General features: G+C 37.4%; 1 protein-coding gene across 1 annotated transcript in view; it reads right to left on the bottom strand.

The window, feature by feature from the left end:
* The window catches only part of LOC139727643 (snRNA-activating protein complex subunit 1-like), a 60772-nt gene that overhangs the window by 35688 nt on the left and 4623 nt on the right, over positions 1–20461 (bottom strand). Inside the window, exons 4-6 of the mRNA XM_071638622.1 lie at positions 16228–16308; positions 5315–5455; positions 3367–3462 (exon numbers count right to left, since the gene is read on the bottom strand). Of these exons, the coding sequence (XP_071494723.1) occupies positions 3367–3462; positions 5315–5455; positions 16228–16308 (318 nt within the window). The remainder of the gene's footprint in view (positions 1–3366; positions 3463–5314; positions 5456–16227; positions 16309–20461) is intronic.

Raw genomic sequence — 20461 nt, 5'->3', positions numbered from 1 at the left:
TCCGAAATAACTGAACAAATAAACGAAGAACAAAGAGCAGATAATTTTGCGGCTTGAATTTTTACTTCGTTATAACCGTGTTCGTTATAACGGGAGTGCACTGTATTTGTTACAGTGTGAATTGTCTAATTTCCCATGATGCCCTGTCCTTCATTCTTTGACTGAAGCCAGATCAGTCATGAGGTTAGACCAGGGAATTGTTCTTGATATTGTAATAAATCCTCTTTAATACAAGCTGTTACATCTCATTACATGTTCCTTGAGTCCTTGTGAGTACAGGTAATTGCAAAATTTCACGCCTAGACCTTGATCTCTGACCTCAAGAAAGGGTCAAAACCTCACAAGACTCTTTTCGTATGATCACACATGTTTTCAGTGGACAACTTCATGCTATCATCAAGCTAATAAAAGTCGTTTTGATGATTTGTTTTAAATAAACATTGTTAATATGATGGCTGATATGAATTAAAATAAAGACAACTTTAAAATGGAAAGAAAAACTACAGATCAGGTATCCTTACCGGTATTTATATTTGTGGCTGGGACATAAAATAGGATACTAAAGTATCTCTTACCCTTATTGAGCAAAGCTGTCCCTATTGTAAAGTTTTCCATATGGAAATTTAAGAGAGAGGGAGAGAGAAAAAAAAACTAACGAAGTTACATTTTGTATGTAATTACCTATGTCACATTTTAAGATTAGTGGTGATGTGAGTCAACTGAAGAATCATATGAAATCTGCTCAGATGATCTCCGCGTGGTATGCAGCCCATTCTCAAACAGAGAGAAACTGCACTGATATCGCTTCTTCAATGTGAACTTTTCACATTGAAAACCCATGTGGCATCTAAGTGTTGCTGTGATGCTTGGTTTCCATGGAAACACCCCAGCGGAAGAGTCAATGTGCACATAACATATATTGAGAGCATCTGTAAATGTTTCAGTTCTGGCAGACAGCAAGACGAGATGAGTAAAATGTCAGATGTGGGCGAACTCCTCTTTAAGGCGTCACATTCTTGATCATCTTGGCCAATCTTTATAAAATGACGAGGGCATTTGGCGCTGATTAGCTCCCAACTACTTGCATTTCCAGAAATGAATTTTACTGGGGCCTTAAACCAAGCTTTAGGAGGGGAAGTGTTTTTAATGCCAGTGGGAGCCGTCACCAGAAACAGCCACACGAGACTTTAAAGAGATGTAAAACATATTTATGAGAGCTAGTGTGCTGTAAATGTGCCTTCTAATTCCAAGTTATCGAATTGAGTAAACTAGCAGGATGATTCAAAGTTTGCCGTTTAGCTGTGAACATGCCTTCCCATTCCAGGCCATCACACTGAGTTAAGCAATCAAGACTTTAAATTATGCGGGGAGCATGCAGGATTTCTTGTGCTTAGACGGTTTCATGATTTCAAACATTTCCAGGAACACTGTTTGCACAGGAGCACTTGTACTCTTTTGGAGTGAGAGATTTTTAACATGTTCGCACCACAACCTGCTAATAATCAATCACAATCAAACAGACAGAATAGTTATAAACTTTACAGCTGCATTAGGATAGAATTCATGACATTACAACCATTCAGTGAATGCGCTGCATTCAATTTCCAAAAACCACAAAAACAGCAGTGTCATTTTTAAATGTTACAATAAAAATCAATCTTGTGATAGCTAATGACTGATGACATACAGAATAAACAAAATTTGATGGTTTTCAGGAATTCCCTGAAAATTCCCTGAAAATGAAAACCTTCCCCCTGATGTCACTTTGACCAGGTGCTGCTGAGAAGTTTCTATGATGAACTTTTAACTCGTTGAAGACGAGTCCCAAGAATACTTGGGCAGGTGTCTATAGGAAATATGTGTTAACGAAAAATCACTCCGTCCTCAATAGGTTAATCACTGCTTCTTCATGCCATTGTATTTATATGCCTTTCATCAAATTATGGCAACTAGTGTAGCAAATAAAGTTATTCACTATGTCAAAGATCTTATGTGCACTAGGGCTAATGGGACACTGTTCATACATTAGCCGCATTGTGTCCCAAAAACATTTTAAAAGCATATTGTGTATAATAATTGTACAGAGTAAGGGTGTATTCACCATCATTTTGATGTCAAACTAGAGCTCAAGGTATGACCTGATGAAATCTGGCTCATGTCATTGAAACAAAGTATCTGTACTTTTGATGGGCAATCTTTCCTAACTTTGAAGAGTCAGTATCAAAATCTGCAAAGATCTTTTTTTTTTTCAGGTCTCCCTACAATCCACAAAAACATGATTTTTGAAAGAAAGAAAAAGTTTACAGTTAAACTAGATATCTTTTGGTCATGAACACTTTGATATCCAAACTCACTTGTTATGTGAAAAGAGAAGCTACATTCTTTTCCACAAGCATTCCTGGAATATATATATATTTTTTACATTGCACATACATAACAGAAAGAATGTCTACCCAAAGAATGAGCACTGAAAGAATGAGTGTTTCTAGCATAATGGCTTGATCCATGATTTATTATCAACTGAATGAACCTGCAGTTTTTCATCGGGCACAGATTTGTGTTTTTACTGAAAGAACAGGATATGTCTGTGTTTTTATAACATGCTTTTTTTCCCTCTATTCTACACCAGACGGAAGTCCGGAAATTGTAAACATATTCTTAGGAGTATCACGTGGCCATAAATGTAATCCTTCAAAACAACAGTGCAGCAAATACGGTAAGCTCCCAGGCCGTGTTCAACAGACCACAATACGTTATCTTCTGACCATTTATCTGTGGTGAATTATGAAATGGAATGCTTTAAGGGCTTTTTACACTTGTAAATTTTTGCTTAGTCCCATAGCAACGGTGGGGCTAAGGGGGGGGGGGCCCTTAGCCCCATCGTTGGTACGGGACTATCCTTAGCCCACTTTCTGTTTACACTCATTTTTGCCAAAGTGGGCTAGCCCCATCGATAATCCCGTACTATCTGGCCCTGCAAAATAGCAGGGTTAGCACCTCAATTGTGGTGCCAAGCAAGTGAGTGTAAACAGAACGAAAAAATAATCCTGGGCTAGGGATGGAGACGAAGTCCGACCCTCACTGACCAATCAGAAACGAGGTAATCAAGTGCTGCCAGTGCGTGCGTGTACGTGTACAGTACACAGCGTAATCATGAATATTCATGTGGTTTGGAAAGTCCGGGGCTAAGAAATACGAGTGTAAAAAGGTCAGTTTTCTCCTTAGCCCCGGACAAGAGATAGTACGGGACTAATTGGCGAGTGTAAAAAGCTGAAAAAATTGGTACGGGACTAACGATAGTCCTGGGTCAGAGAAAGTCCGGGGTTAAGAAACACAAGTGTAAAACGGGCTATAGAATGCACTTACCTCAAGAAGGTCATCGTGAAAAGTTGCAGTCAGAATTTCCTTTCCTGATTTCCACTTGTCATATGCATCGTCTCTATAGGTGCGAGTGTACAACATCTTTCAGAGAGAGAAAGAAGACAGATAAATAGATGGAAAGAGAGAAATGAGAGTTTATATTCATATATTCAACAATCAAAGACCAAAGAAACAAAAAATATGCAGTCATTCACAGGCAAAATCTAGATACATGGGAAATAAATTCACTGGCACTATATGGCTTTTTATCTAAGCCTGAGATACAATATGTGCATACCAATGACGGTTTCTATTTTTTTGTGTGTGCTTGTTTGGTTATTCACTACATCATGTTAATTACACTCAATTCTGCTGTAGAAATCAATAGGCGGAAATGTAAAGGTATTCAAGTGCTTCTGAAATCTCAGCCCTTCATAATCATTTCCATCATCATCATCACCATCACCACCACCACCACCAGTATATTTATATCATATCACATCACATCACATCACATCACATCACATCACATCACATCACATCACATCACATCACATCACATCACATCACATCACATCACATCACATCACATCACATCACATCACATCACATCACATCACATCACATCACATCACATCACATCACATCACATCACATCACATCACATCACATCACATCACATCACATCACATCACATCACACCACACCACACCACACCACACCACACCACACCACACCACACCACACCACACCACACCACACCACACCACACCACATCACCATCACATCACATCACATCACATCACATCACATCACATCACATCACATCACACCACACCACACCACACCACACCACACACCACATCGTAATCATAATCATCATCATCATAATCATCATCATCATCATCGCCATGCCACTGAAGCAAGAGTTGACGGCGGCCATCCTGACCATATCCTGCATCACATCACAGAGGACTGCCACCTTTGGAAGTTTCCATGAGAGCTTTGATACAGAACTTGCTAAACCAAGTGATGCAGCCCTGGACTGTATCGGCAGCTTGGATATAATCCTATTATCTCCCCTTTGTATAGCCTCATATGACAGAAGAAAAAGACATCTTTTCATGTGATGGGGCCTGGATCAGTGGCAGATCCGGGGGCCCCCCTTTAATTTTTGTTAAAATAAAGGAAACAAAAAAAGGGAAAATGGCGTGTGTGCCCCCCTTTAAGTTTGTTCACCAGAAAATTGCATTGAGCCTTTATTTATTTATCTAATTTTTGTGCTTGTCAGCCGAAGAAACCAGGAAGTGACTTTTTTATTGCTTGTCAGCTGATTACACTTCTTTTTTGTCTTTTTCCTGTGTTGGAGGAAGGTCCTACACATCCCTCTCTTAACTCTTTAAATGTGCCACGGTGAAAACCTTACATGTGCCACATTATTCTGAGATGGTAAGGTAGACATGCTTTAAGAAAACATTTCATTTTTCAAATCCATGTAACTTTACAGATTTTGATACACCGGATATGTAATGAGCAAAGTTGTAGAGCAAATGACAAGCTTTTTCTACAATATAAATTTTCAGGACAATAATCTGTTGTTTTTCTTTCAAATGACCAGTAGATGCATTATTGTCAAGGCATGATTTTTACATGTACACACAAAACAGAGACAGAAACCTAGAATTTATTTGCACATCCAATAGGGAACATAAATTGATATTCAATCATCCCACAATATAAGCTACATGTGAGAGGAATGGAATCATGAATGAAGCTTCAATTGTACTACGGCATTTGGCGATTTATCGATTGGTTCAGGTTTGCGTGTTTGAGCAAAATATGCAAACTTGGCACACCGTCAACTGAATCAGGCATCCAAACGTGGCACATAAAGAGTTGAAAAACCAACCATCCTCACTCCTCAATGGCTCGCACAAATGAGAGACCAACGTACTGGCTTTGTGTGAACCACAAAGTGGAAGATCTGGTTCCGACGCATCTTGAGGAAGATGTAGGCCGCATCCAGATGCTCTGCCTTCTGCAGCTCCCGGTATAACTCCAGCAGCGCATCCCAGTGCTCCTTTGTGACACGGATCTGAGGGGGTGGGGTGGGGTGGGGTGGGATGGAGGAGAACATGAGAGGGAGATGTTGTGAAGAAGTTGTAGCACTGTCTCCAAGCAGCTAATAGGGAGCTTTAGATTTTAGATGCACGGACGTTCAAAGGAAAAAAACATGTTCTGAGCGTGCGCAGAAGCGCGCGTCAAGTTGATCTATTTCTAGCTTGCGTCGCCTGAGTTTTTCACTACGCGTACTGGGCTATTTTTACGTCTGCACAGTTTGCAACATAAAGAGCTACTTCATGCACCGATCATATGGGGGCGCGATTATATTTTTGATACGTTGCGTCCAAGCGTAATCTAAAGCTACTTTTCAGCACGACGCAAGGAAGAGGAGAACGTCCAGCGCACTCGTCGTCTCAAACGTCCGCACGTTAAAATCTAAAGCTCCCTATTCTTGCTGCAGAAATGAAATCTTTTAAAAGCATTCCACTCTGTGTTGAAGCTTTATGGTACTTGGAGAATAAATTATCCAAGTAGAATGACAGAAGTGTCAATACAACCTGATATCAAACAAGAAAGTTGTACAGCATTTCAAAGTTTCACAAGTTTCTTAAAACTCTGATATTTGGTTACAATTACATTACATTTAAAGACAATGATGAAACTAGCTTACAACTTTCCCATTGGTTAAATTCACAAAAACTTTCATTATGGCTATTCTATTTTTTTTTAAAGGAAATCTAGTCGAGAATTATGAGCGAGTATGAGATTTGAAGAAAAAATATCATCCTCTATATCATCCTCTATATCTTGTATGAATACAAGTGTGTGGTTGATAACAAACATCAATATTTGTAAAATGTGGAACTTTGTAATCACAACATTGTCTTATTTCATGTTCAGTTTCCATAAAACTAGTACTTCCAATTTACTCACATGATTTCATGTTTTATACATTCAGGACAACATTAGAATCGAGTGGAATTCACACTGTCACTGCCATTTGCCTTTTACTTTCTTTTGGCTTTTGTGCAAGAAATTGCACAGACTTGGGGACATACATAGCAATCATGCATGCATTCCTAGATGTCTGATGAAAAAAAAAATCTTAGACAGTATAAGAAATATAAATGAGCATGTGGGTTCCTTTAATTCTGTGGTATACAATGGAAAAATGCTGCAAGATTCATTATCACAGCACACATACATTGTAATAATATGGAGCTTTCACTGATTCTCACAAGGACTATCCAAGAACCATATTGTTACAGAACCATTGTTACAGAACATCACCATTACTCATATGAGAGAATGCCTTTTAAATGAGACACACAAATCTAATACACCAGAGTTAGAGTGCCCACCTCCCCCACCCCCCCCCAAAAAAAACACAACAACAACAAAAACAAAGCTCAATGTGAGCTATTTCGACATCTCGTCAGATGGAAAAATGAAACAAAGGTTGACATATGAAAATACTTGATTCCGTAGAAGAGCATTCCAAGAGATTTTTACAATTCTGCATCCTTCTGAATGGGATGGATTATCAATGCCGGATGCTGCAACCCCATGGCTGCCATTGGCAACCAAAACTCCCTGTCAAACCATCTGAAAGTATTGCTGTTTGTCTGCAACAAAATACAGTGGACATCTGACTCACAACTCACTTGGGGAAAATGGTGGGGGAAGAAAATGGTGGGGGACAAATGTGGGGGGGGGGGGGGTGGCAATGTCCTACACAGGTTTATTTTCAAAACACATGCAAAATTTGAGATACAAATACTTCACCATCTGGCAAAAATATGGCATTGAAGTGGCCTTACTTAAATCAATTGGTTCAGATTTATTCAGGAAATAATTACCCAGTCTTGAGCAAAATCATCCTTGAACAAATAATCACTCATCATACAACATTTGAGTCAGATCCAAAGAGCATTTAACAATCCCCTTCCGTGAAAAAAAGGGGGAGGGAAGAGCTTGACCTAAATTTTTTGAGAACATGAATACAATTTCCGTATTACGCAGGCCTTGAGTCACATCTGAATCTTGACAAACCTTTCACTGGTTACTATTATACACAGCTAATGGTACATTATTTGAAGAAAAAGAAGTTGAATAAAAACACCCTTTAAAGCTTTTTGTCTGTCAGAATGAGATATATTTCAATAGAATATATGAATATGTCTCAAAGGCATATAATTACAAATTAAAATCACAAGTATCTCTCCTATAAGATAGCCCATTTAGGCATGCATACAGTAGGCCTAGATGCATGACAATTTAGGTTAAAAAATACATACTGATATAATTCTGGGAGCAATTTGAAACAAGACTCTGTCAAAACTTTGAAAACTGGGGAAAGGAAGGAATTTGCAGAAAAAGCTCATCACACAAAAATGCAGTGAAAACATCTTCAAATAAAAGCACACGCACCATTCAGAGTTTTAGGTTGCATTCACACACAGCGACTTTTCGTGCTTGTCATATGAATGCATACATTGTGCATTGTATTTATAAAAGACAATTCATACAAAATATCCCAAAATACGTAAGGTGTATTGCAGCATCAGACCTCGCACAATGTCATGTTTCGTGGGAAGCTCATAAATATGTAAAATTCTTTACCTTGCGTAAAATGAACTTTGCACAGGCTTTGCGCAATGTGTTTATAAATATTTTACCATGCATGTATTTGGTAGTTCATGCTAACCCTAGCAAACGTTGTGAATAAGCCCAGCCTTCTCATATGATGTTTAGATATGAGAGCATTCAGACACTAATGAACATTGTATAGATAAATCAGAGCGATGCTTAAAGGGATCATATAGTTTTGGTTGAGACCTACTTTCAATATTCTAAAAATTTTTGGTGAGATAATGAGAAACCTCTTATGAAATATGTAACAGCATGTAATTCTTTGAGGAATTCAACATTAATTTGATGAAAATTGGTTTTGAAATGGCTGAGATATCGAAAAAAGAGCAATTCTAATAAAGTGTGGAACCCACACTTTATTACCATCACTTTGTTTTACTTTGTTTTTGGTTGTTTCAGTCATTCCAAACCCGATTTTCATCAAATAAACTTCGAATTCCTCTTAAAATGGTATGTTCTGTACTATATCATAAGTGTTTTCTGGTATCTCGCAAAAAGTTAAAAGCCCAATTCTCATCTCCACCAATACTGTACCATCCCTTTAAACAATTGTGTCGATATACGACATACCATATTCGTATGATGTATGAATATAATAGAGCATTCAAACACCTACAAACGTCCTATATCCGAGCATTGCACATAAAATATTTTTATACGAGATAACTCCAGTCTGAAAGGGGATAAGATACTAGCTCTTCAACTCAGTTTCATTTTTTTTTTTTCAGTTTCATTGTAACACTTGTCACAGCTAAAAAGTGTGAGCTGAGTGGCCTTCAGGGCTTATTACTGTCAAGCAGTAGCCTAATGCAATACATCCTCCCTCAACACAATTACTTCTCCTTTGTCCCTGGCACTGCTGGCTTAAAGGCGATGCAAGAGTCTGAGATTTTAAGTGAAAAATCATTCCAATCTTACGTTCTATTTCATTAAAATAACTAGAACAAAGCCAGCAGCATTGACTTAGAACTGTCTTTGTTCTAGATATTGTAATGAAAATAAAAAAGATAATTGAGATGATTTTACATGTAAAATCTCAAACTTTTGCATTGCTAAAGCCAGAAGAGTGCAAGCGACAAAGGAACAATTATATAAATCTATAATTCTGATTTGTTTGAATTTTATTTCCCGATTATTAAGAATAAGATTCAAACAAAAACTAGCTGTATTGATTACCATACTATATATTATTAACTCTTTATGTGCCATGGTGGAAAGCCCCTGTGTGCCACGTTATTCTGAGACACGGAGGTAGTCATGCTTTGAGAAAGAATTCTGGTTTTCCAATCTGTATAATTTCTACAAATTTCTGTTAAGCTGGACATAATAGTGAGCAAAGTTAAAGAGGAATGCCAAACTTTGCTTCCATATACAATGCATAACAATTCTATTTTCAATTTTTCTTTTGAATTATCAATTGCTACATTACTGTAAAGGCATGACTTTTGCACATAAAATAGTGACAGAAAACTTAGAATGAACTCGCGAATCTAGTTGGGAACACCGCTTGATAGTCAATCACCACATAGAATGCAAGCCGTACGTGAGAGGAACAAAAGAGCGAGAAACGCTTTGATTGTACCGCGGGATTAGCGATTTATCGATAGGTTTTGGCGGCTTTGTTTGTTGAGCAGAATATGCGAAGTTGGCACGCTGTCGACTGAGTCGGACGTGCGAACGTGGCATATAAAGAGTTAACTGATCCCAAGGCCATATTCCTCATGCAATGTCCCTAAATCTGTGCTACAATATGTATGAGGGTAGTTTTAGGAGACTGGAAACTCCGTAAACCAGCATGTTATTGATTGAATTCGGACAGATTTCCTTGATAGTCATTCTTGGCAAGACGTATTGCCCAAACATGTATCCATCACTTGAACATCAAGTATTAATGTTTCCAACCAAATTATGGTTGTCATTCTCTCCGACGTGTAACATTGAAGTGTAACGACGTCATGCAGTCTCATATTAGCGGCCAAGTAAAACAAATCATAATCAAAATTGAAATTCAGTTTCAAATTCCAATTGCTCATGTGCATGCTCATTAAAAGTACAAACACAAACTGACAATCATGTGCAGAAATTATCATCTACGCGGACAGAGAACAAGCCATCCCCTAAAAGTCAAATCCGCAGAGACCACAAATCAGTTTGAAGGAGAATTAAAGGAAGTTAGCGAAAGCAGCAAGAGGCGCAAGGCCAATGTATAATATGCAATCTTCAACACTTATTTTTATAATGATGATCACTTCTTGCAACAACTTTTAGAGTATCTAGCACAGATTCTTGTCACTTAATCAAGATTGATCACAAATAGCTCATATGTCAGAAGATTATTCTTTTGTGAACCAACTATTTGTTGAATGCATACAAATATAACAACTCCCCCAATACCTCCATAGAATCTGACTGGTACTGAAAAAGCTGATGATTTGAACATAAGCAACTTCATTATTGAAAAGATAAATGACATCCTATGGAAGCACTGATATGTCATGGTACAAAGTACAAATGATGTCACTTGTAAGTGCATTCAATTTCAGGAAAGATTAAAAGACAATTTTTACATATTAATGAGAAAGTATTAACTTTCTTTGTCTTTGGGAGACTTTAAGAAATCTTATAGATATGAATACTTGTCTGGTTTACTGAAAATGTTTGTTTTGCTGTGTCCGTGCTACATGGAAACCTTCCTGGAATACAACGACCTTCACCTCATTCATTTGGCACTGTGTCCAGAAAGATACCAGAAAATGTCCTCTATGCATTCATTAAATGACAAACATAACTCACTGTCACACATGCCCAAAACACAAAAACAAACAAACAAAAAAGTCAATACCAATATCGATTTCATCATTCTGCCATTCTTAGTTCTATCATCCACTAACTTAATTCATTAATGTTAAGCGACAGGGGGTACGTTTAATGATAAAAGTTTTGAGAGGGGCTATAAAGCTTGCACGCAAAACCACTAGGTACCACAGATTAAATTATTGTGAACTTCCTGAGAACATGAACTATTTTTTTTCTCATAGTTAATTTGTTCATTTTAGCACATAACACAATATTTTCCATCAGAAGGGAAGATAATTGAAGAAAATTGACATGTCCAACAGACAAAATGTCAAGAAATTGGTGATAAAAAATGAACACAGCATGTCATCAAATGACATATTCCAAAGTCCACATGATTTTCACATGCTAAAAAAACCCCACTTTAAAGTACAATGTAATCTTTAAAAAAAAATCACACAAAACAATCAAATGCAACAAACAAGGCACACTGCAGCTGTACATACATAACATGGATTTAAAGGGTGTGTACAGTTCTGGTTGAGGTGAGGATTTAGCTTTTAATGTTTTGCGAGATATTCAGAAACCACTCTATGAGATGTCAAAGAGCATGCAATTCTAAGGGGTATCAAAAGTTTATTTGATGAAAATCTGTTTTGAAATGGCTGAGATATCCAAAAACAAGGTGAAACAAAGAGATCCTAATAAAAGGCGTGGCCTGTCGCCTTTTATTATTATCACTTTTTTTGATATCTCAGCCATTTGAAAACCGATTTTCATCAAATAAACGTTGAATCCTTCTTAAAATTACATGCTCTTTCATATTTCAGTAGAGGTTTCTCATTATCTCACTTAGGAATGTTCAAAACATGAATCCCCACCTCAACCAGTACTGCACAGTCCCTGTAGATTAAAAAAGAAAGAAACTTAAAGCTGTTTTTGAAATTTAAAGGTATAATTGGATTTGGTCCATCAATACAGTTACTAAGTTTAAAATTGCTTTACATTTCCAGGGTTGCCAACCTTATAAAACAGCCTTGCAGTAGGGTTGGAAAAACATATTTTGGTGGAAAAACAGTTACTTACTACATACTGCACAAAAGAAACAGTTGTCATCTCCGAGATTCAAGTTCTCTCTCCCTCTCTCTCTCTCTCTCTCTCTCTCTCTCTCTCTCCATCTATTTCTCTCTTTCTCTGACATGTTTGTCTGACTGTCTATACACCTTTTTTTTTTTCTAGAGCTATTTGAACTCATGCTTCCTAACCACACATTGAACATCTTCCTTGTTACAAATGGTGCTTCATATTTGAAAGTCAGTCAATGTAATCATTGATCAATCTATCATGCAGTAGTCCCCTAGTATACAATTCTCATCTCTGATGCAAGCAAGGAGGTACTAGCAAGACTGCTCAGCTAGCTACAGGGAGGGGGGGGGGGGGGGTAAATTTTCTCCTCTTGGATGACACAATAGCACAGTCTTCCTGTTGATCACGGTACAAAAATCGGCTACCCGACGTATTTGTCTCATTTGAAATGTCATAGGGTGAAGGGAAGTCATTTCTACTGGACAGCATTAGAATGGAAAAGATGCGATATACAATAGTATAGGCCTATATGCTCTTGTCTCTGTCACTGCATGATTTTTTTTTTTTTTTTTGGCCATATTAATGGTACATCCATAAATTACACTTATCATATTTTGTAATACCGATTTATATATATCTAGGGTTTTATATCTTGTACAAAGAAAAAAAAATGCATTTTACACGTTTTGTTGGAGATGGAAAAAATGAATGAATAAATGAATGAGTGCATGAATGCATGAATGAATGAATGAAGATATCTTCTGTAAAAAAAAAAATGCATTCTACACGTTTGGTTGGAGATGGAAAAAAAACGAATGAATAAATGAATGAATGGATGGATGAATGAATGAATGAATGAATGAATGAATGCATAAATAAATTAATGGATGAAAGAATGAATGAATGAATGAATGAAGACAGGATGCTCAAACCAATGTTTAACTGCATCATTCCACACAATAACAAAACCTACTCTGTATAAGATTATATCATGAACATAATCCCCAATACAAGTGTACAGGTGTGTCTGTGTGTGCATGAGTGTGTGTGCACATATGCTTTGAGTAGAAGCTAGGGGCACTGTAGAAAATCTTGAGGTGTCACAACACTGATGTTGAATTTACTAAACTGAAAAATGCTTGATAATGGACTTCATCCCCCCTTTCACAAAGTTTAATGGTGATAATTCTTAGTTCAAAAACTGTGAAAGATTTTCAACTAAATGATGTGCCAGTAATAGAAATTAGACGCTGGTTTATGTACGATGAATTTTATCCCATTATGTACATTGTTTGGACTGACTCCTCACTTTGACTGGGTCCAAAGCTGAGTTGCAACTCCGCCACATGGGTAATTTTACACCACTTGATGTGCTACACAAGGAGATAGACTTTGCAACTACTGTATCCAGGAAATGTGGTTATATTCATATAATGGAGCTAATGTATATTTAGATGCAGACAGACAATAATAGTACCAAGACATAAATTGCACAAAATTTACCACAAGGTACAGACATCAGAATATTCCATTAAAAAAAAAAAAAATCAGCTGAAAGCTTTCCATTGCACAGTATGGACAGGTTGCTATCATTTCGTAGCATGCTTTTGGCCCTTGTACTGACACCTGAAATTAGAATTTTAATAGCTTGATTTGGCATGATGCAAATCATATAAATGATGCTTTTGTGCGGACCCAGGCACAAAAGAATCACTCTTGTGATCCACATCATGATGCAAGTATCAGTCCACTTGATTTTTTTAATGCTCATTATAATTTGCCATGCACAGTCGTGTGTGTGAACAGCCTGCAAAACAAGAACAACAACAACACTACAGTAACTGTTATTAATCCCAGATGATATAACTCAGCACCCTTGGTCTTAGTTGAGGGTGCCTGGGGTCATGTTCTGGGCTTTGTTTTAGGCATATAATATGTGCAGTTTGCTTGAAGCCAAATGACTTTTTGCATCACAAACTGTTGTAGAGTTTCTACTTTGAAGGGACAGCACATGGGATTAAAACTTAAAAAAAAAAAACAACACTAAACTTTGAATGGACTGCCCAATTCTCATCAAACTTTCACCGAGGGTTCACTAATAATTCTGCATTGTGCTGAATCTATGTTAAGGGGTACACCTATTTCCATTGCCAAATAATGCAACATTAGAAATTTATGACGTTTGCTCAAACTCCTTTCACAACGCACCATTACAATTCACAGTTAGAAATATCACAGGTTTTTAAAACTTAAACTGTCTGTGATTGACTTGCCAGTCTGCTGTATGAAACTATGATTATGAAGTATAGAACAATAGCCTGGCTGGCTAGCTACACATTTTCTGTGTGCCCATGCATGAAAGACCAAAAAGTCATGTGACAAATCCATAGTTTTTCTGTGGTGAGCATTCTTATTGTAACATTTCACATAAAACATCATGAAAATTAGAAAAATCACATTCTGGTCCACGATATCTCTGGAGATGTTTTTGAGCCACATGAGGTACCGTACAGTTGCCAACCGATGTTTACCCGAATGTGATTTTAATAACTGACTGCAGTGTCAATGGCTCCCTTTGTGAGGGGATGATTGCCCTTTAACTGTGGGTGCCCCATCCAAGTAAGTTGATTGTTGTCTATTCTGAATAAGAAAATAGGGTGCGATGCTAGGTAATTTCCCTTTCTCTTTCCAAAAAAGAGGGGAGAGTGCAGGCTGTGATGAGACCACTTGCAAACATGTGACAATGGCAAAAATATCTTATGAATATAATATTGGAAAGAAAGATTAAAATGCATCAAGAGCAGGTGTAAGGGAAAGGGTTTGCCTAACACAGACACAAGGATGCAACCTCACTGAGGCCAAGTTTTCAGTGATTCACTGCCAGAGGATTAGGACACAAAGTCTGCAAGGTGTGCCATTCCCGGCAACAAAAACAGGTGCATCTCCACTGTCCAAAAACTCTGATGATCAATCCTTCGACATTTAACCAATCATGTCCCCAGAAACCGCATATTTAGTGACTTTATGCAGCATCTTTTTATCACAATCATCATTCATTCCTAGTTCTAGTATTTCATAGGGTAAAATTACATTTCTCTTATTATTTGAGACCTATTTCAGTGGCATACCGTTGTTAATTTGGTCGCTGAATCACAGCCTATAAATCATTTTAAAAATCTATATGTGATCCTTAATTTGGCAACACAATTCAGAAGATTAAGTGTTTCTGTCTGAAATTGGCAAATGTTTTTACTTGTTTCATGTATGTGTGCAGATTTAATTAATTTAACCAGTTTCATCAAATCTTTCTCTAATTATCTAAGATATGTAGTAAAATTCTCATCAAAGTTGCCAGTTTTATGAGGACGGATGACAGCAAGATTTCCCCTAAAACTTGATGCATTAAAGGGATGGTACAGTATTGGTTGAGGTAAGGATTCAGCTTTTAAATTTTTGCAAGATACTTAAAAACCATTTCATGAAATATTAACCCGTTGAGGACGAGTCCCGAGTATACTCGGGCAGGTGTCTATGGGAAATGCGTGTTGTAGCAAAATCAAACCGTCCTCAACGGGTTAAGGAACATACAATTCTAAGAATTCTAAGAGGAATTCAAAGTTTATTTGACGAAAATTGGTTTTAAAATGGCTGAGATATTCAAAAACATATTTCGGCCATCACATCTCAGCCATATCTCAGCCATTTTAAAACTGATTATCATCAAATACACATTGAATTCCTCTACATATTCTTTCATATTTTCTTTTAATAAGATGTTTATCATTACCTCAAAAAAAAAAAATCAATGAGCTTTTGTGCTATTTCTGAAGAAAACAGTTTGAATCCTTGACATATACATATTTAAGACTTTGGTGCAGAAATAGGTCAATGATACAATGAGCAACAGAACAGAGATTCTCGTTATATTCTAAAGCTAGGTTAATTTATGTCTCACATTGTAACACTGTTATGAATGACAATCCCATCATGCATTGCTTGTTTCCCTTAGGGCATGCACCTCTGCCGAGATTAAGTAAAAAAACTAACCCCCCCCCAAAAAAAAAAAGACTGCAGATGAAAAACAAATGAGTTACTCATCACTTCCATCCAAAATGTCTTAATCCATTCAAAAGGATAGGTGACAATCTGAGGCATGTTAAATTGCCGTGCTTTCAACATGAAAACAAAGAAGGGCCCATCAAAACAAGGGTGCGGTTGGCGAAGAGGGTGATGAAAAGTGCTGTTGTTTTCTTCCTTTTCTTATCTCACTTTGTCAAGTTTACTCGGTCCCGACCCTGAGTGGTGCTCGTGGAAGACAGGTTTGGCCGGGCTCCAGGCTAATTTGTGAAGCTGCCAGGGGGAGGGATAGGTTGGGCATTCATCAAAACGATTTCTGACAGACTGCATCCTCCTCGACTCTCCTTCTGAAGACATCTAAATATACAGGACTGTACATCATCTTTTATTACACTCCCAAAAGACTTCCTGGACAGGGACTGCTGTTTACCCTCCTTCAGCAAACATCACCCATTATCCTAGTTTGCCAATATGCTCGAAGAACTTTTGTTAAACTTTGGCATATGTGTAAATCACGATTCATTGTGAACCTAAGCAGCCTCATAGTATAGCTATAAGAAACATTCAATTTCCTCTACAGTTTTTCCAGATGAACATGTATTAAAGCAAAGTCTGGAAATTCAATATTCTCTGAATGAGAAGTTTGTGAACTTTAACATCGTCTGCTATGCAGTCTTTGTACTTGTATGAAATTATTCTTGTAATGTTAAATCTACAAATGGCCTTTGTTGATGTCTGCAAAACTATCGGGGGGAAAAAGGCTCTGCACTGATACTAATGAATACATCTTGGATTTAGACTCCTTTTATATCTTTTCACAAATAAAGACTAATATTGAAAAAAAAAAAAAAACAAATGTATTTACATGTTGTAAGATAGAAGGTGCAAATGTTAGAACACTGTGGTTTAGTGGACAATTCTCTGGACTTTTCGATGAGGTATCCTCAGGTCAAATCCAAGCACAAACATCATCGTCGGACAAGATGTCTCACTCAATAGGTCCCTCTTGCCCTAGGATGATTATTAAGTGGTTAAATCTGTCAATGCTAAAGTGATAGTAATAATATCGGGGGTCCTCTGGGATAGCCATGCCAGGTACTGAAAAGGTTTCCCGGGATAAATAAGATCATATCATTGTTATTCTCTCTTATTAAGTGTTTCCTGTCAGTAAATCAGAACTGAACCTTTTGCCCCTATAAACCTCTGAATCGAAAACCAACCGAGTAAGGAGAAAATGGCGAGTTTTGTCAACCAAAAGTACTAGTATATGAACGTACATCACAATAAATTCTTTTGACATCCTATACTATTGATTTTAAGACATCTAATACTCTTGATTGATAAAGTTTTTCATCTAAATTGTTTCTTCATGAAAAAAAAAAAAAATTTAAAGTGTGATTTCCCTTGCTTTCCACAAAGTTAATGGAAACCGCCCAGGAACAGCTAAAGTTACCATAGCAGCATACCAACACATCCCAAACATCATAAAGTATGAAGATGGATAATGACATCCTTCCAGGAAAAGTATTTAAAGGACCCCTGGGTCTGCTCAATTTTATGAAGTTCACATTCAGGAATAAAAACAGCTGCTGTTATCACTTGAACATGAGGAAAGCGGTATCATAGTGACAGAGAAAGAGAGACAGTTTACGGAGAGGGAGAGATGGGACAGAGGGAGAAAAACCAGATACTCGTTACTGGTAGCTTTACATTTATATAGGAGAGAGAAAGAAGAGGTTGTTATGGTTGAGCAACAAACAATGCACTGGCTGACAAGTGATTTTGATATTATTTGACACTCTTATTTGGCCAGGCCTTAAAAATGCTGGATGAAGAAAAGCTTTATCACGTGTGAAGAACGGCGAGCCAACTGGACAGAAGAAAAAGCATTTACGAAGAGTCATCTAGATTGATTCCAGAAGATTGATAAATTACAAGAAAGAGAGAGGGGGAGGAACCTATGGGGGTGGGGGGGGGGGGGGGACAGAGATTGATAAATGACATCAAGTAGGAGGTAGCGATGGCCAAAGCTTATGACTCATCCCTCTGGAAGGATTCCAAACGTCTGGATGCAGACTTGTTTTGGTCCGACGTCCTGTAAACACAGGAAGATACCACAAACCTTTAAGGGGAAGGGCAGAGAGAGACCATCCTCACTGAAAGCCGACCCCCTTCTCCATATCCTATGAAGACTGACAGCTTCTTCACCTTAACCCATCAAGGACCAGGGGGGAATTTGCTGCAGATATGATCCTCTTGACATTACCAAATTGGTAACTTTGAATGTCAATGAATATCTTACAGCGTGTATATTGGAGAAACATTCTGAATGTGACTGGTTCAAGTGACTTAACCCAATGAGGACAAGTCCCAAGTATACTCAGGCAAATGTCTATGGGAAATGGGTGTTGTAGCAAAATCAGCCAATCCTCAATGGGTTAATCTGCACACAGACAGAAAAAGAATGCAATAATTTGCCAATTTGAGATGGGAACATTTATGGATTCAGTCTGCTTTGGTAGTTGCCAATTTAAGAATACACAATAAATAGATAGCATTTCATGATTCGGCAACAGAAATGAACAATGTTGCATTTATAACAAAGTTAGAGCTGAAATGAAAAAGAAACTTTTATTCTACCTTACAGAATATGAATAACAAATTCAATAAAAATTATTAATAAAAAGATACTGCATCAAACTAAAGAAACTGTATGTTTTTGTGAGATACTTAGACTCACTTTACAAAATGTCACTCAGCATACAATTCTAAGAGGAATTCAAAGTTGTTTTTTTTTCCAAAACAAAGAGTTCTTAAGAAAAGGTGGGACTCACCTTTAATTAGGATCGCATTGTTTTGAATACTTTGTTTTTGAATATCTCAGCCATTTCAAACCAATTTTCATCAAATAAACTTTGAATTCCGCTTAGAAATATACGCTCTTCCATATTTCATAAGAAGTTTCTCATTATCTCAGCAAACATCATCAAAAAATGTTGGAAACCTGAAGCCCCATCTCAACCGAAACTATACTTTCCCATTAAAGTATGTTTTTGTGTATGCAAAATATCCTTGAAGCTTGTACAAATTGTATGGTACTTCACATTTCATAAGGGAAGGCTAAAAAAAGTTTGAGTGAAAGCTCTGACATGAACTGATTAATCAAAATATAATCTAGACCAAATGATGGATGTACTATAGAATTTACTCAAGACTACACATAATTATTCCATGGAATGAAACTGTGGTGTAACATTGCTTCCCTGTCGACGTATACAGAGATCATGGTGCTATACGATGGACTTGTCTTTTATTCAACCTTTCCCATGCACGACAACAAAGTATAAATAATGTGCAACGTGAGTGCCCAGGTATGGTACAGCCATAAGACATGCTGTCCAGATGTTGACCTCAACTTTCACCCACTCTTCACACCCCCTTACCCCGACTCACTCTCTTTCAGACATTGGCTGGAAGCAATCCGGCTGATATTTCCAACAGCTGCACGCTATATTTAAATGGACATCAAAATTACCCACACAAGGTAACAGGGGCAAGCAGTTAATCCACACCTCAGTATTTATTTCATGCTATTCTTATCTGCATGAAAAAAATAATAACAACAACACCAAATTAGAAATTATGAAAAAAATTATATGCTAGATGAGATGGCTCTTTTGTTATGCCCCTTTTCAGCTCTACTTTAAAATGGATTTCTCCTCCCCCCCCCCCCCCCCCCTTGGATTCCTTCTCTTTTTTTCAATGGGCTTCCTTTTTTTTAGAATGGATATTATCTATTTTTAATCTTGAAAGGAGCAATGACATTATCTAATAACTAGAAAGGCACTCTGAGAGTGCAGACCTCCACCAAGAAGCTACTTTCCACCGATGATCTCGTTCTTCCATAGAAATCAGTGATTTCCACCTATACATATACATGCTGAAAAATTGCCTGATTTCCCAATATAGAAGCCTTTGTTATGTCACAAACCCTCAGCTGCGAGGCGCTCCTCGCCCTAGCAGAAACTAGAGTACACACTTTAGTGCGCGTATGAAAACCTCAAAAAATGCGCAGCTTGAACTCCAAAGTTCATTGACCCTACCTGCCAAAATATCGAAAATCCTTCATAAAATCCATAGAAATTTCTGGATCACTACCAAAATTTAATGATCTGTTCCATGTGTAATTCTCAACCTTCCCTACAAGTTTCATCCAAATCCGTGCAGAACTTTTAAAGTTATTTTGCACATGGACAAATAAACAAGCAAACAAACAAACAAACAAACCAACGGTAATGAAAACATGACCTCCTCCTTTATAGTGTCACACTGTATATCATGAAACTGTAAGAGAGTTTTCGACTGCAGTGTGTTCTGGCATTAGAGAGATCTATATGTGACATTGTTATCTTCTGTCTCACATAGT

Source organism: Diadema antillarum, unplaced genomic scaffold (assembly GCF_040938485.1).
Source record: "Diadema antillarum isolate AM-2024a unplaced genomic scaffold, OU_Dant_1.0 seq00000138_RagTag, whole genome shotgun sequence".
In the NCBI taxonomy this organism is placed as follows: domain Eukaryota; kingdom Metazoa; phylum Echinodermata; class Echinoidea; order Diadematoida; family Diadematidae; genus Diadema; species Diadema antillarum.
The sequence above is the reverse complement of the archived record's forward strand: the minus strand, read 5'-3'. Positions and strand labels throughout refer to the sequence as shown.